The sequence below is a fragment of the Parasteatoda tepidariorum genome, chromosome 6 (assembly GCF_043381705.1).
Source record: "Parasteatoda tepidariorum isolate YZ-2023 chromosome 6, CAS_Ptep_4.0, whole genome shotgun sequence".
Classification (NCBI taxonomy): Eukaryota; Metazoa; Arthropoda; class Arachnida; order Araneae; family Theridiidae; genus Parasteatoda; species Parasteatoda tepidariorum.
Genome location: NC_092209.1, coordinates 13775895 through 13792148, shown reverse-complemented (window position 1 = coordinate 13792148; position 16254 = coordinate 13775895). Strand labels below are relative to the sequence as shown.

Below are 16254 nucleotides of genomic sequence, written 5' to 3'. Positions count from 1 at the left end.
AATAATTAGTAAACCAATAAAATTTAGAAAACAAGTCTTATACTATGAACCATAAGTTATAAATATTTAACACAGAAAAGTTTTTTATTATCATGTGTAAAATAGATAATATTTGTACTTTTAAAAAGCTGTTGATTACAAGAAAAACTGCAAAAATTTTTATAATAAAAAACTAGATCGTTTTAAAAAACATTGATAGCATAACATTTATCGATTTTTAAAATTTAGTTAATAATTGAGAAAAAACTAAATGTTATAAATAGGTACTGAATTATAATATTACTAAGAAAATAAATAGTATTATCTTCACTTAGCACAGTGACAAATTGAAATTGTTTTGGATGAAAACTAATTTGCAAAACACTTCCAAAAATTCAGAGCATAAATAAATTTAGAGGCTACTCAAATATTGCATAAACATTTAAAGATGGAAAGAGGCTTCAAACTTGCTAATTTTTAAAGCTAAGCACAGAGGGTTTACAATCTCTTCATAATAAATAAGTTGGATATAAGGTTAGGCTTAGCTAAGGTGCATGATAGAGACATTTTTTTAAAATTTCTTTATTAACTTTAGTAAATACCTAATGCCTATAAAATAGCTCAAAAGTAATTCCTTTTTATTACCCTATATAGATTATAACCGGTATATGATTCGATTAGAACAAAAAAAAAAAAAATACCATAATGGCTTAGTGAGTATATGAATGACTTAGTGAGTATATTTAAAGGCATAACTAAAGTTTCACATATAGAGAGCAGTTTTTTTTTAATGGAAAACAAAATTTCTTAAAATAACTTGAATAATAAAATACTTGAAATAAGACATTAATTTTAACTTCATATAATAAAAATATAAAATATTTATTATATATTAATATAATAAATACTTAAAATATTCACACAAAAAAACCATTACACTTTTCTAGCTATTTTTGATCAAATTCAACAAAACATACTACATCCTAAGTGAAGCCTAGTTTGGATAGCCATGAACATTAACTCTTTATTTTAAAAACATATAAAATAAATATTTGTGTTTTTAAATACAATTAAAATATATTTATTACAATCATTTTTATTTTAAAAATAATATTCATGTACGTTTCTTAATGAAATATACACCAATTCTAGAATTATCTAAACTTTTACTCCATCATGGGAAAAGTGGGCATATCAAAACATGTTCTTTTGAAAGCACTACTGTAAGAAAACAATCAAACAAAATAAAATAAAAATTATGCTTCATATTTAATCTATATGGATTCAATGGATATAAAATGCACCAAAAGTTTCCTTAAAATAAATTTAATAGTTTAGTTTTAAAGTCTCCTTGAACGTTAACACTGATTGATTTTTACACAACTTTCCCCCACCTGACTCTATACTTATTATAAGGTTGTTCAATGTATTCACAATCTTTAATGGAAACCTATAAAGGATTGTAAAAAATTACAATCCATTGACCTCTGATGGATTACAGTTTTCTCATAAATAGTTTAAATAATATCTTTAGCTATTTCACAAGGAAGGCGTATTCAATCGCATAAAACCAAATTTTTAAGGAGAAAATAAAAATTTTCATTAGTACAAAAGAATAAACTTTTTAAGAATAACCAGATTCAACGATAAGATGTTGATAGTCCGTACACATTTCCATTGGCCCTCTTACATTTTTACATGTTCCTATATTTTTATTATGTAAGTAATTAAAAAGAGTTTAAATGAAAAATTACAATATAGAGATCGAATAATATTCACAACTGTAATGAAATATACTATTTTGTGACAAAAACACAGACCAAAACATGAAATCAAAACAGCATACCATCCCTACACGTTGATTGTTGGTCTGGAGGAACACTGAACAAATTGGTGGCCCAGGCCAAATTTTAGAGATATCAGGCCAACACAACACCCTTCATTACAAACCATATATATATATAGATTGAAAAATAATCTTCTTAAAAAATAATGCTGCAACAAAACTTAAAAGCCAATGTTTTAATAATATTACATAGCAATAAAACAGAATTTACCTCTACTACACTAAACAAGAGTTTTGCTTCTTCAGAAAAATCTTTTTTGTCATCTGCAATACATTGAGATGATGTACTATTTTGAGATGACATTTGTGCTCTTTTGATTCTGGGAAAAAATAATTGTAATACAATTAATATCATGTACTACAAATAAATACTAGTTACATAAGATGCAATACAATTTTCAAAAAAAATTTAAGAATAAATTTATTGGAAAAAGCAAATTTTTCTCATTTAACAAGTTTTTTTTAAATTTTGTTTCTAATATAAAAGAGAAAATTGTTCATCAAAACACAAATTGAATAAAATTATAATGTTGTTCTTTAGCAATGTTATTACATATTTTTACTAATTTTCCTTAAATGAATGCGATTGTTATAATATTATTGATACAAAAGAACTTACTTTTTCTTACAATTATCACAGCATTTATCACTTTGTTTCAAATTTGTTACAGATTCTCCTTGAAAATGAGATAGAAGCATTTTCCTTCGACATTGATTTGAGTTTAAATACTGCTGCATTTTGGATATCATATCTTGTTTATGAGCTAGAAACTTTTCACTTTTAATTTCTTTCAAGAAAAACCTGCAATAAAATTTTTTTTTACTGCAACAATATTGGTTTTTATATCACTGTTTGAGTAAAAAATAAGAAACATCTATAACAATAGCAATTCCCGCAAAGTAAAATGACTACCCATGTTTTTCAGCCATGAATGGCATTGCTTACCAATAAGATATGGCAAAAAGTTAAGTGTTTCTCTGGTTAACAAATTAAGTTAACAGTATTTCAAAACTTTGGCTACAAAATAACATCATATATTAATTGTCAGGATTTCCAAAAAATGAGATAATAAAAATTCGTAGATGAGAAAGAAAAAAAAAAGAGATGAAAACGCAATAATGAAATAGTTTTAAAAAACTTATACAACATTAAAAAAATGAGATATTATGATATACATTTACAAAGCATTTTCACAAACCATAAAGTTTACAACATTTATAAAAGTTAGGCTTAGGGGTCCTAAGCACAAGGCAGACATAATCGGAAAATATATTTATTTTAAATTTTTTGAGATGTGTGCTCAAAATAAACAAAAGACAAAAAAAGGATATTTCTAGCAGAATTATGCAAAACAAGTCATTTTGTAATAATTCACAGATTTGTGCTCTTAGGATTTTTTGCTTTGATGAAATAGAAAGCACAAAAAAACTAAACAGTAAATAAAATGACAAATTAATTCATTTGTAAAGATATGTAAAAAGTAAATGTTTACAACTAATAACAAAATGAGATTTAAAAATATATTCAGTTCGAAAGAGATTGATCTTTCAGAAGCATTGGCAGCAAATGAGTATGACATTGACTTAATAAAAAAAACATGTCACCAGTTATGAAAATTACTTTAACAAATGTATAGAACTTGCATCAGGTTTAAGAATGGTGCAACTAAAATTATATTATAATATCTTTTGAATTTGTAGAAATTTTTGCAATCATTCATAATTTTTTGGATGAACAACATACCTACACAAAAATATAAATACTTTTTTTGTTTTGATTATTATTTGAATAAACATTTAGTTATTTATGAAACTTAAATGTTATTCATTGAAAATTACATCTAATAAAAGGGGCCTTGTATATTCAACCAATCATAAAAATGTCATACGCATTAAAAAAAAAATCTAATCCAATAAAAGAATGAATCAAAGTGACTTTAGTGGTTTTCTTCTCTGTGTAAAAAAAAAAGAAAGTTCAAAAAGTTCTCCNATTGATCTTTCAGAAGCAGTAACTTTATGATTTTAATCATTGGCAGCAAAGTATGACATTGACATAATAAAAAAAAACATGTCACCAGTTATGAAAATTACTTTAACAAATGTATAGAACTTGCATCAGGTTTAAGAATGGTGCAACTAAAATTATATTATAATATCTTTTGAATTTGTAGAAATTTTTGCAATCATTCATAATTTTTTGGATGAACAACATACCTACACAAAAATATAAATACTTTTTTTGTTTTGATTATTATTTGAATAAACATTTAGTTATTTATGAAACTTAAATGTTATTCATTGAAAATTACATCTAATAAAAGGGGCCTTGTATATTCAACCAATCATAAAAATGTCGTACACATTAAAAAGATCTAATCAATAAAATAATGAATCAAAGTGACTTTAGTGGTTTTCTTCTCTGTGTAAAACAAATGAATATTCAAAAAGTTCTCCACAAAGACTAGTTGGCTTCATTGCTGGATTCAGGAGACCACTGGTCTTCACAGCGGGGTTACCAAGCAACTAAGTTGAACATTGATTGTTGTAAACCCAAAAAAGCTAGACTTTTCAATACCGGTCATAAAATAAAAAACTATTTCAGATAAAATTTTATATAGATGAATCTAAAAATGACACTTCTAAGAATAACTAACTTTGAAGTAACAAAATCTCCATTGGAATAAAAGACTTGGCAAATACTTGGAGAACCATCACGGCCAGCTCTACCTATTTCTTGATAATAAGACTCAATATCCTTTGGTGCTAGAATGAGAATAACAGTTCAAAATTAATATTTTAATCACCAACTAATTACTTTGTAATTATATCTTGAAGCTAACACACTATAAAACTCACTAACTTCATTTTAAGATCTTTAAGAAGTGCATAAAGTAACACTCGCCTCTAAAAATTTTGAGAAAAAATCATAATGCTTAAAAAAAAAAAGTCCCTCATCATAATTATTTTTAGTATCTATAAATTTGCTCCACATTTGCTTTTTAAAAAAAAAATTGTGAACACACTATTATAAAAACTTTTTAAAGTTATGCCTACATTTGTTATAGCTAAAAATAATTCTTAAGCATATAATTATGTGCCTTGATCAAAAACACAACAAGTGGTAGTGCCTGCAAAGCTTCATTTCTATATACTTTACATTTTATAACCATAATAAAAAACACAAATGATCTCCACAGGAATGAGCAGTGTGATTCTTAGCAATTTTTAAACAATATATGTAATTATCAATATTGAAAAAAAAAATGTCCTGAATTAGTTAGTTATCCTGAGTTACAGCATTTATTTTTTAATATACATTATTTTCAATTTAAAGATTTAATCAATAACATAAGCTACTAAAATAAAAAAATAAAATTTCATTTAAAATTTTAATAAGGCCATGACCAAAGTTTCATGGGAATACTTTGATTGGAACCAATAATGTTTACAAAGCCAGAAATGGAAAATACTTTTCAAAATCATAAACCAATAAAAATTGATGTAAGTTCCAAAAAATGGTATTTTACTGATAAGAATTTTTTATTTAATAAATACAAAAGTAATGTTTCATCTATATTTTTACAATATTTTCTGCAGTATCAAATCTGCAGATAACCACCTACCAGTTGAATTTAATTTTTGGATTAACTTTTTCAATAAAATTAAATAGCCATCTATTACTTTTATAAAAAAAATATTCATATGACTGAAGTTAGGATACTTGAAATTCTAATAAATTTACATAAATATTTTTTAAAAAGTATAGTTTTAGCCATTCAAATATTAGATCTTTTTCACATACTATTGGTTTTTTAATATGGTTTCTTCAATATAAACTAAAATATATATTTTAAGCAATTATGCATTTTAAAAACAATATTTCTATTTAGAGGATGAGATGTATTTTCTCAAATTGAAAATGTTCTGAAAATTGATTAAACTACTCTATAAATCAAGGGGCTTTTGTTTTGTGGGCTCAAATAAATGGGTAGGTATTTAAAAATATACAGACTTCACTTTACATTAAACACAAGAGCAGAAAATTCTTTTACATGTGCTCCAATACTTTTTTTTTAATACATATTTTACTTTGTTTTTAAATTTACATTTCATTAAATGTTTAGCTCATAAAAAAGATGTTTTTTTAAAAAAAGTTGATGTCTTTTAAAATCCTTAGAATGCAGCATTGGGGATTAGTAAATGAAGACTCATAACTATTCAATCATGATTTTCACATTCTAAACTAATTCTACTAATAAAAAAACAAAAAAGCATTATAACATACACTCTATAAATTAATACAAACTATTAAGCCTCTTACAATCGAGACATTATGGAAAAATACTATTTGAGTTTAAACAATGAAATTTTAAAAGTTTTATATTTATACCTTTGGAAAAACATAAATTTTCTTTTCAATAAGTTTTTCTTTCGAAAAAGTTAAAAAAATTAAAAATCACATACCACCATAGTGTATAACACGCCTGACATCAGGCTTGTCAATGCCCATACCAAAAGCAACAGTTGCAACAACAACCTAAATGGGGGAGAAAAAAAACTAAGTTTAGGTCATAAAGACAGATTGTGAAGCAGAATTATTCTAATTGTGTCTTTGTGAAGCAATAGTATCAAACATAAATTAGATAGATATGTTTCTGTCATATCTTAGAAATAAAATTTTTTAAGCCAGTTTATTGAATGCTGAATAAAAAGAAGAAGGGGGTAGAAAGGGACAATTGCCTTGTGGCCAGGTGAAAATTCTTTACAAAAAGTGCTATATATTTTTATTTAAAATTTTAAAAATTTTTTGCCTTTTCTTTTATTTATCTTTAAAATAAATATCTGTAAATTTCTATGTATGCTTGCAATATTTCAGTAATATTTTTTTATTTATGCTTACTGCAAGTCAATAACATAAGCAAATTAATGTTGAATTTGCAACAAAAGTAAGCATTAATAAAACGATTGAAACTAATAATTTAGTAATAAAAAGTGTTATTTAAAGAATCAAATGATAAATTACCTTTAGTTTAGCGTTAATAATTAGCAATTTAGTAAATAGCTTTAAAAATATGAAAATTACATTTATACTGTTTTAAAAAAAGGGGTTTGCTATGAATTTTGATCCAGGGCCCAGAAATCATCATCAGTTTGGTCTTGAAGTCAGATGTTCTAATTATTATGGAAAAGGATGTATATTTATGGGTGTACATAAGCACAATGAATTCAGAACAGGGTGCATAGCCAAATTTTTTAACAAAAGATAAGCACCTTTAAAGTACTTCTTAAACACTCAAAAATTATTTTTAAGCACTTCAGAATTAGGATATTTGCACTTATAATTTTTTTTCTTTCTATTGATGAAAGTTCTTTATATATATATATATACATATAAACAAAATGCAAAATAATTTTCAAAGACTTTACATGATCATGAGAAAAAATTAGTTTCTGACAAAGAACTTGTTTCTTGATTATATTTTGATTTCACCCACATTAAAAACAATTTATGCACAATTTTAAATATATTCATTATTGATTGGCTCATTCGATTTTTTAAATAAATAACTACTTTACTTAATTATTTAACAAATTTTAAAAATGGTAAAGACAAAATCTCATTTTGTAAAAGGAAAAATTAAAGCACTTTTTATAAACTTCCAAAGAAAAAAGCACATTTAAGTGCTTTTAAAAAACGGTAATAAAAAATGAGCACCTTTAAGCACTTTTTAAAAATGCTACACACTCTGAAGAAGCTTAATAAAGTTACTGCCACACACTCCCCCTCAAATTAAAGATTATGTCTGACCCATTATCAGCTGTAAGCATTCTACGTCATTAAGAGGCTGTGTGGTCCTAAGTGATTTGTTATTCCACTACAGTTGGGGTTTTGGCGTTGCTCGAAACTTCAGTTACGTCAAAGCAAACCGTGGAACAGGGTGAAGTATTGTAAAGCTGTCATCCATTTAGAAGTGAAACAGTTCATTGCTTGATGCCATGGTAAGCAACTTGGAAGTTTTAAATGATCTTCGTTGGCCATTTAATCTAAAGTTGGAGAGCCTAACCCAGTAGTCTCTAACCAAAGGGTAATTTCGTACTTTCAAGGGAGGAATGAGGTTCTTCAGATTAATCGTGATTTATACTGAATACCCCTTTGTATCTTCTGAAAATGAACTTAAGGGTAGGCTTTCCTGAACTCTCTGATCAGAACTGAAATTCAGTTTCATTGTTGAAAAAGTTTTTAGATTTTGCTATTTGAGTTTCTTAGACTTAAAAAATTATATCCCAGCAAAAAACATATTTAAAGAGAAAGCAATCTCAGAATTTTAGTCTACTCGTGCAAATTTTATCTAAAGTGTCAGAAAGAGCTATCAGAGCATTGTTTCTCAATTAGGTTACAAACGAAAATGACTTATAGTTGGAAGTAACCAGTGTTTTAGTCTTTACAAGTGCTATTCTGTATGTTAAAAAATTGATGAAGAAAATAAAAATCAATGACAGGCATTTCATTAAACAAGAAGTTACTAACAACACATTAGCCATTTTTCCTAAAAATTAAAGAATTATTTCTTACAATTAAATGATTTGTTTGTTAATATGAAAAGAAAATAACCATGAAAGCATTAGCACTGCTTTTGTTAAATTTTAAAACATGTTACAAAACAGTTAAAATCTCAATAAATATTGTATAACTATGTGTTTTTGAAAAGATGAATGAGCCTCTAGAAATAGTAAAGAGGAGAGAATAAAGCAAAATGGTTTGGGAACCACTGGTCTAACCACTATGGAAAACAGTGTATACTCTAGTTCTAGGTTTTATATAGTTACCACCACAGCTAATGAAACTTGATTATCATTTTAGTTGATTCTTGGAGTTATGTTAGTACACTACATTAAAGTTTCTAAATTTATTGTGGTGTAAAACATGTGGTAAATAAAAACATGTTTTATGGTAATGTTGTAAATGTACGATCAGGAATTTTACCTCAACTTTGTCATGAACAAATTCTCGATGAGCAGTCTTGCGTTGTAAAGGTGTCATTCCTGCATGATACATCTGACAAGATACATTCATATCTAGAATAAAACAGGTAAACTTAATTTTAAAATTCAACTATCAAAAAAATAATTTTTCAAAAATAAGTATTTTTAAGAATTGTATCTATAAGAATATTATTTGATACGAGCGAATTAAATTCAGATTACTAGCAATTAACATTTAGACACTAACAAAAATTTTATTACAGGAATTCCTTCTATATACTTATTTTTTATTAGGCTTAAGGGAAAAAAAATACAATCAACTAATAACTAACTATTTTTGAATTAATGGATGATAATAATTTCACTAAGACAAAACACATAATTTTTCAAGAAAGCTTTTCTTATTAAAAGAAAAACTGCAATAATTATATAAAATATTTTGATTACAACTTCAACCAAATTTGGAAAACCAAGACCCTTTGCAATAACCAAAACCTGAATACCAGCCACAATTAAAAGACAAAATTTAAAATAAATATTCATAAAATTTTAACATTATACATTACTTTAAACACGCTACTTAGAACTAAAGAGCAATAATTTGTGAAGCATAAAATTATATATATATTTTTTACTGTAAAAAAAAGTGCATATTTTTGGAGTAATATTTTCCTACACAAAATACTGTATGTATAGAAATAAAAATTTTATAGTTAAAAATGCAGAAAAGTTGAATTAAAAATAAGATATTTCCGACATATGTAATTTAATTTTCGTATATTTTTAATGAGCAGCAATGTTTAAACAGAGACTTTTAAGTAATATTACTCACCTAGAATCTTCTTGTGAACCTCTATAGTTGCATTTCTAGTAGGGCAATAAATAATCGTTGGCCCCGCAAAACTAGGCTTGCCATTTTTTTTAGTCATCACTCTCAGCAAATCATTTGTTATTGAGTTACTCTTCATGCTGACTTCCAAATACAAATTGGGCCTAAAAGTAATTAGAACAGTAATAAAATAATTAATAATAATATAAAAAACCTAAACATAAAAAAAGTTTAATGTAAAAAATTCTTGTTCCTAGTAAAGAATGTAACCATAAAAAAACATCATTGATGGAATGATGCAGTCACTTTAAAAGGGATATCACATGATGAAAATGATCTACAACGAAACCGGTAAGTCAATCATAAGCCGAATTGTATCCTCAACTTCCACTAAAAATTGCTCAAAAATGCTAATGTGATGTAGACAGTTGCTCAAATTATCAGTGACTGAGCAAACATACAGAGATCATACTCCATAATGTAACAGATTATTTTTAGTGTCAAAAAACAAGATGGAAGGATCCAGTCATTTTAATAGAGTTATCATGATGAAACTGATCTACAATAATCAATTCAAATCAAATGTTAGCGTAGTCATATCAACATCCACAAAACATTGCTAATATGTAATACAGAAAACACATTTGCTAAAATTACCAGCAACTGTTTCTCTATAGAGAAAAAATTGCCTGTAACCATATGCAACTGAAACTTGAACCAACCAGATGGCAGTGGCGTAGTGAGGAGTGGGCAAGGGGGGTCATCATGCCCCGGGCGCTACTCTCAAAGGGGCGCCAAATGGTCCGCAAAACAAAAAATTGCTGGATAATTTTTATTTTTATTATAATTGGTTTCTGGAAAACATATTTTAATTTTAGTGCCAGTGTAATATAATTAATGTTAATTCATAAATAAAAAGGAACACTAATAGTCTAATTCAAAGTGTAATAATATATTCATAATAGAAATGGCACGTCTTGTCTACTGGCAGGGCTGACTCGATCTGTGTCCGACAAGCACTTGCTTATGGCATCAACGCTGTGTGGTTACAGAAATTATCTCCTTTCTTGATTTGTCTGATGAAACAATATGTTATAAAAAATATTTGAAGTTTACAAAGTACAAACATTCTTTCTTTCAGAACAATATTTATTTTTATTTCCATAAACGCAATGTAGCTTACGCTTGTTAAAACGATAACAATAACACTCTAATGTACTTATATGTACACGGAAAAAAGTAGCCGGAAAATAACAACTAAAGGATCGAAAGGAGACACACAACAAATACAGCGTTTTGCCGTTTCTAGGAAAGGACGCAAACGCCGTATTTGTTGTGTGCCTGAGAAATATCTGTATTAAAAAAATAAATGATTCCTTATTTGTTACCTTCCGGATACTTTTTTCCGTGACTGTACGTATCTTTGATACTTTCGACAGGTAGTGGAAGTCTGCAACAAATTAGGGAAATACTCGAAATATTAACGTTTAAGTTATTTCGTGCATTCAAGGCATTCTTGGTAAGTAATAAAACAAATAATGAAGCCATGTTAAAAAACTAGCACTTCAAGTTGGTACAAAAGTTGGAAACCTATTATCTTTACTTAAACTTGTAGCTCAGTTTGATTCGCTACTAGCAAATCATCTTTAACATGCCACAGAAACTCCAAAAACTGTCTCATATTTGTCAACACAGATCCAAAATGAATTCATTCATCTTCTGGCATCTACAGTTCGAAATCAACTAATAAACGATATCAAAAGAAATAAATATTATGGACTTTTGTTTGATTCAACTCCTGATATCTCTCATCGAGAACAAATGTCCCAAGTCGCTAGGTATGTAGATGCTGATTTTATCAATAAAAAAGTTTCCATCAAAGAATCTTTTTTGGGTTTTATTGAAATACATGCTAAAGATGCAGCCTCGATCAAAAATACAATTATAGAATAATTAAATTCCGATGAAATTTCTTTAACAAACTGCAGACCACAGAAAGCATATATCTGTTTTTCTCACGCTCAACGTTACGATGGGAATTATTAAAAAATGCTTTAACAGAAACTGTCAAACGTGAATCTGAAACACAATGGAGCGGCAGAATACAAGCGGTTAGCGTTATCATCAATGGGCTAGAGAATATAGTAGAACTATTAGAAAAATTAGCAGAGGACACTACCACTACAAGTGACATCAGAAGTGAAGCTACAATTCTGTTTCAAAATGTACTAACTTTTAGTTTCATAACTTTAGTTCATTTCTAATATGAATTCTTAAGGAGGATTGATCGTGTGCAGCTCAGATTACAAGATCCTAGAATGAATTTTAGAGAAGGGTTCAATGATCTTGAATCATTAGCGATTGAAGTACCCGAAATTTGAGACAAGCTCTGTGAAGAGGCAATAGAAAAAACGAAATCTCTTTGTGAAAAATAGGATATTGATGCAACAATACGTGTAGGAAGACGCCGCAAAATGCTCGAAGAATTGGCTAGAGATGTTGTTTTTTTTCTCAGAAAGTGAAATTTCTCGCGTTATGAAAAGCGTTCTTGATCGCCTGCAACAAGAAATATGTACACGATTAAGTGACCTTAATTTCATATTTGGATTTCTACTAGACATTGAAAATTTACTAAACGAGGATAATGTTAATAACGACCTTGAAAAAAAATTGCAAAAATTTGGGCGAATTTTATAATGCAGATTTCAATGGAATAGAACTTCTTATCGAAATATGTGACTGCAAAATGTTACTCCACAGTAGAAAAGAAATTTAACCTAAAACTCCATTAGAATTTCGTACTTTTATAATCTCGTATGGAGAAGATGTTTTTCCAAACCTGAGAGTGGCACTTCAAGTACTCCTGACTATCTCAGTATCAACTGCTAGCTGCGAACGTTCATTCCGCAAATTAAAATTAATTTTGACATATCTACGATCAACGATGAGACAAGATCGTCTAAGTCAGTGTTCCCCAACCTTTTTATCGCGGCGGACCTGTCAACGTTTGACAATTTTACCGCGGTCCGCTGGGGGTGGGTGGACGTTGATTGTTTACATTTTAGATTATTTTGATTTATTTATTTCAATTTAATTGTATTTAATCATGCCTTCAAAATAAAATACAGTCACACCAAAAAATAAATATAAAGTGATTTAACATTTTAACTTACTAAAACGTTAAATCAATTAATCACGATCGGGAGAAAAGGCAAAGTTCTTCATTAGTTCCAATGTAAACTTCGTGTTTTCGCCTTCGTGTTTTATTTATGATATTTACAGTTAAGATATTAATTTTGTTTTATTAAAACTAATTGAAAGAGAAAATAGTTGCGGTGGTTTTCTTGTTTTTTTCTTTTTTTTATACTTTTTAAAACATTTAAAAATTAATGTCACTACCTTCGGGAGCCCTTTTTTTTTAAATAAATAAAATTTTAAGGGAACACAAATATTCTTAATTCGGGGTATAAATCTAGGAGTTTAAATTCAGTTTCACAGAAGTAGGCGGCCCGGTACCATTTGATCCACGGACCGGGGGTTGGGGAACACTGGTCTAAGTGACCTAACATTAATTGTGGAAAGAAACAAATTTGTAATCATCAACTTTGATGATATTATTGATAAATTTGCTTCATCAAAAGCGGAAAATTTATACATAGTAATTAGTTTTATTAATGTATTATAATCATATTATTAAATATATGTATCCCCATAGAGATAATAAATATTTACTTTTTTATTGTTTTAAAACTGCGTGTTCTTAAAATATTTCTTTATAAATATGTAAAATAAATAATAGGTATCTTTTGAACTAATTCTAGATGATCATATACAATTCAGAATCTAGTATTGTTTTCTCAACTGCATTTTTTGTCTCAAATTTAAAGTCTAGCTTGACCCTATGACTTTATTTACTTTACATTATTTATTTAATAATTTGGGAGCATATTTTACATATACTACTATATGGTTTTCGAATGGGGGGCGCTAAAATGGTATTGTGCCCCGGGCGCGAGTTNCGAAGGAGATAGATCTGATGGAATTTTTCATTGATGAAAGCTTTGGGAACGTGAAATCTCAGTTTCAGAACACGGAGCCTAAATTTTTTACGTACGTTAAGTATAGAGAAGCCATGGAATTATAATATCAGACAAAAAAAGTGACAGTCAGACGAAATAAAAAAAGCAATTTTTTGGGTAACTAAGCAAACCTACGAGAAACGGTGAAATAGCTTAGAAATTACTTTGAGGTTAGTATAGCCCATAATTTTCTCTTTACGACTAACCGTATAACATAGTAGTAAGAAATGTTTAACAAATTAAACTTTATAAAACTACAATTTTTTCTCAATATTATGTGCAGTTGCTGTTACAGCAATGACAGTTACATTAAATTAAAGACATATGTTAAAAGAAATTAAGTTATAATAAAGATATAAACATACTATCAGAGTCTGAAGCTACTTCAGGATAGATTTGCTTTATAAAATTGCAAGTATTGGGACAAATGCTGCTATATTTAAACAAAATACATTAAATACGAAAGGGAAATAATTAAGTTATGTTTATTAGTTATGAGTAAGTTAAGTTACCTATTAAAACTACTTTAGGAGGATATCTTTGCTTTATAAAATTTCAAGTATTGCTTACGTTTGGGGTAAATGTTGTTACATTTAAACAAGTTACATTAAATAAGAGAGTGATGCTGAAAAAAAATTAAGTTAGGATTATTAGTTATAAGTAAATTAAGTTACCTATCAAAACTTGAAACTACTTTAACAGGATTTCGTAGATTTAAGGAAGTACAAATATCGTTTAAAACAGTTGGAGTAGCAGTTGCTGTTACAGCCATAAAAGGAACCTAAACAAAGATATATTTTTAAGATACAAACTTTTTAGTATAAAAAATACATAAATTGTTTCTTTATCTTGGAATGCACAACAATTTTCAAAACATACATGACTAAAGGTTCTACGCAGAGACCCTAGGTTTCGGTATGAGCTTCTAAAGTCATGCCCCCATTGAGAAACACAATGCGCTTCATCAATAGCAAACAGGACAATTCCTGAAATTCATATTAACAAAATAAGGAAAAAAGCATTGAAAGCAAACTAGGAAAAAAAAATGATTTGATATTTGAAATTCAATATATATACATATATAAATAAAAAGATGAAATATCCAACTGAATTAACATTAATTCCTTAAATATCTTACCAACATTTTTATCTAATGTTTGCAATAATGAAACAGCATTTTCAGCAAATTCTGGAGTTATGTAGATAACTTTGTGCTTTCCCCTAAAATATATAATTCTATTTTAATACATAAATAGCAAATAAAATAAATTGCATTAATTTGTATAACAGTTTAAAACTAAAATATTGAAAATGTTCATAAACACAAATGTTTAATTATTTGAACAATGTTATACTAAAGAGACCAAACACCAAATTTAAGATTTGTGTGCTGTCTGTTAGGGGAAAAATCAACACTGAAGAAATTGCTTCTTCAATATTCATCGATGGTTGAGAGAAGTAAAGGCTATAAATCTAAGAGTCATTCCTTTGCCTCTTAGTTCATCATTTTAAAATAATTCAAAAAAATTATTTTATTTTAATGTTTTATGATCTAATTTTTTTTTTTTTTAAATTATCAAACAGATAAATAGGCTCCCTTTCATTAAAATTCAAAAGGGCGTTGAGCTTGAATAAAAATAACCTTGATTTTATCTATTCAAATATTAGCTTGTAATAATTAATTGTTAATAGTAATATTTTTACTTGGGGGTTATGACTATACTCTTAACAACTTTTACAGCAGAGGGCTCAATTAATAGTCTTGTGACAGATCTTCAGAATAAACCATAAATTTATCAGATTGACTTATTAAAAATCATTCAAAACAAAGAGATAACAAAAATAAACAAATAAATTATATGCATAAACTTACTGAAGCAGTTCTTCTTTAACTTGACCCATTTTAGTTTGAGTTGACCCAAGAAAGCAGGCAGATATATTAGCTACACTGGAAGACATTGATAAGGAAACAGAATTTTAAATCATAGTATCTCAAAGAAAATAATACACTTTTATAATTAAAAATTACAAAGCAAAGTACAATATGATATACATTTTGATTCAAGAAGAATAAAATTTGTATTAACATTGAAACTAATATAAGCTCTTACATTTACTGACTTACAGTTTCTATAAAATTACAATCAATACATAATTTAATAAGTACAGTAGAACCTCGATTATCCGAGGCAATAAGGAAGTAAATTCTTTTTTTAATAAACCTTTTTTTTTTTAAAAGGATGTTACACCGATTGATCTCCTGCTGCTCAAACATTGGCGCGATAGGGCAGCCCATGATAGAAATTCTGGACTTTTGCAACGAAAGGTAACAGACTCTTTTAAAAGAATATAAATTTAACAAATTAATGTACATTAAATTTTAAAGATACAATATTTTCTTGAGATTTGTGTTATTTTTGAAAACGCGTCTTTCGATATTTAACTAAGTAAAGTTAAAAAAAATTCCATTTTACTTTTTAAAATTTACTACTACAGTTGATTTTCTTCTTAAATCTTTTTAGCTGTGAAACATAAGT

At 27.5% G+C, this 16254-nt stretch overlaps 1 protein-coding gene across 1 annotated transcript in view; it reads right to left on the bottom strand.

The window, feature by feature from the left end:
- Window positions 1-15676, bottom strand: part of LOC122272790 (bifunctional 3'-5' exonuclease/ATP-dependent helicase WRN) — a 25109-nt gene extending 9433 nt beyond the window's left edge. The window contains exons 1-10 of the mRNA XM_071181671.1: window positions 15591-15676; window positions 14856-14938; window positions 14597-14703; window positions 14392-14498; window positions 9642-9802; window positions 8811-8902; window positions 6290-6362; window positions 4480-4588; window positions 2445-2627; window positions 2037-2145 (exon numbers count right to left, since the gene is read on the bottom strand). Coding sequence (XP_071037772.1) covers window positions 2037-2145; window positions 2445-2627; window positions 4480-4588; window positions 6290-6362; window positions 8811-8902; window positions 9642-9802; window positions 14392-14498; window positions 14597-14703; window positions 14856-14938; window positions 15591-15676 — 1110 coding nt within the window. The remainder of the gene's footprint in view (window positions 1-2036; window positions 2146-2444; window positions 2628-4479; window positions 4589-6289; window positions 6363-8810; window positions 8903-9641; window positions 9803-14391; window positions 14499-14596; window positions 14704-14855; window positions 14939-15590) is intronic.
- Window positions 15677-16254: the final 578 nt, after the last annotated feature.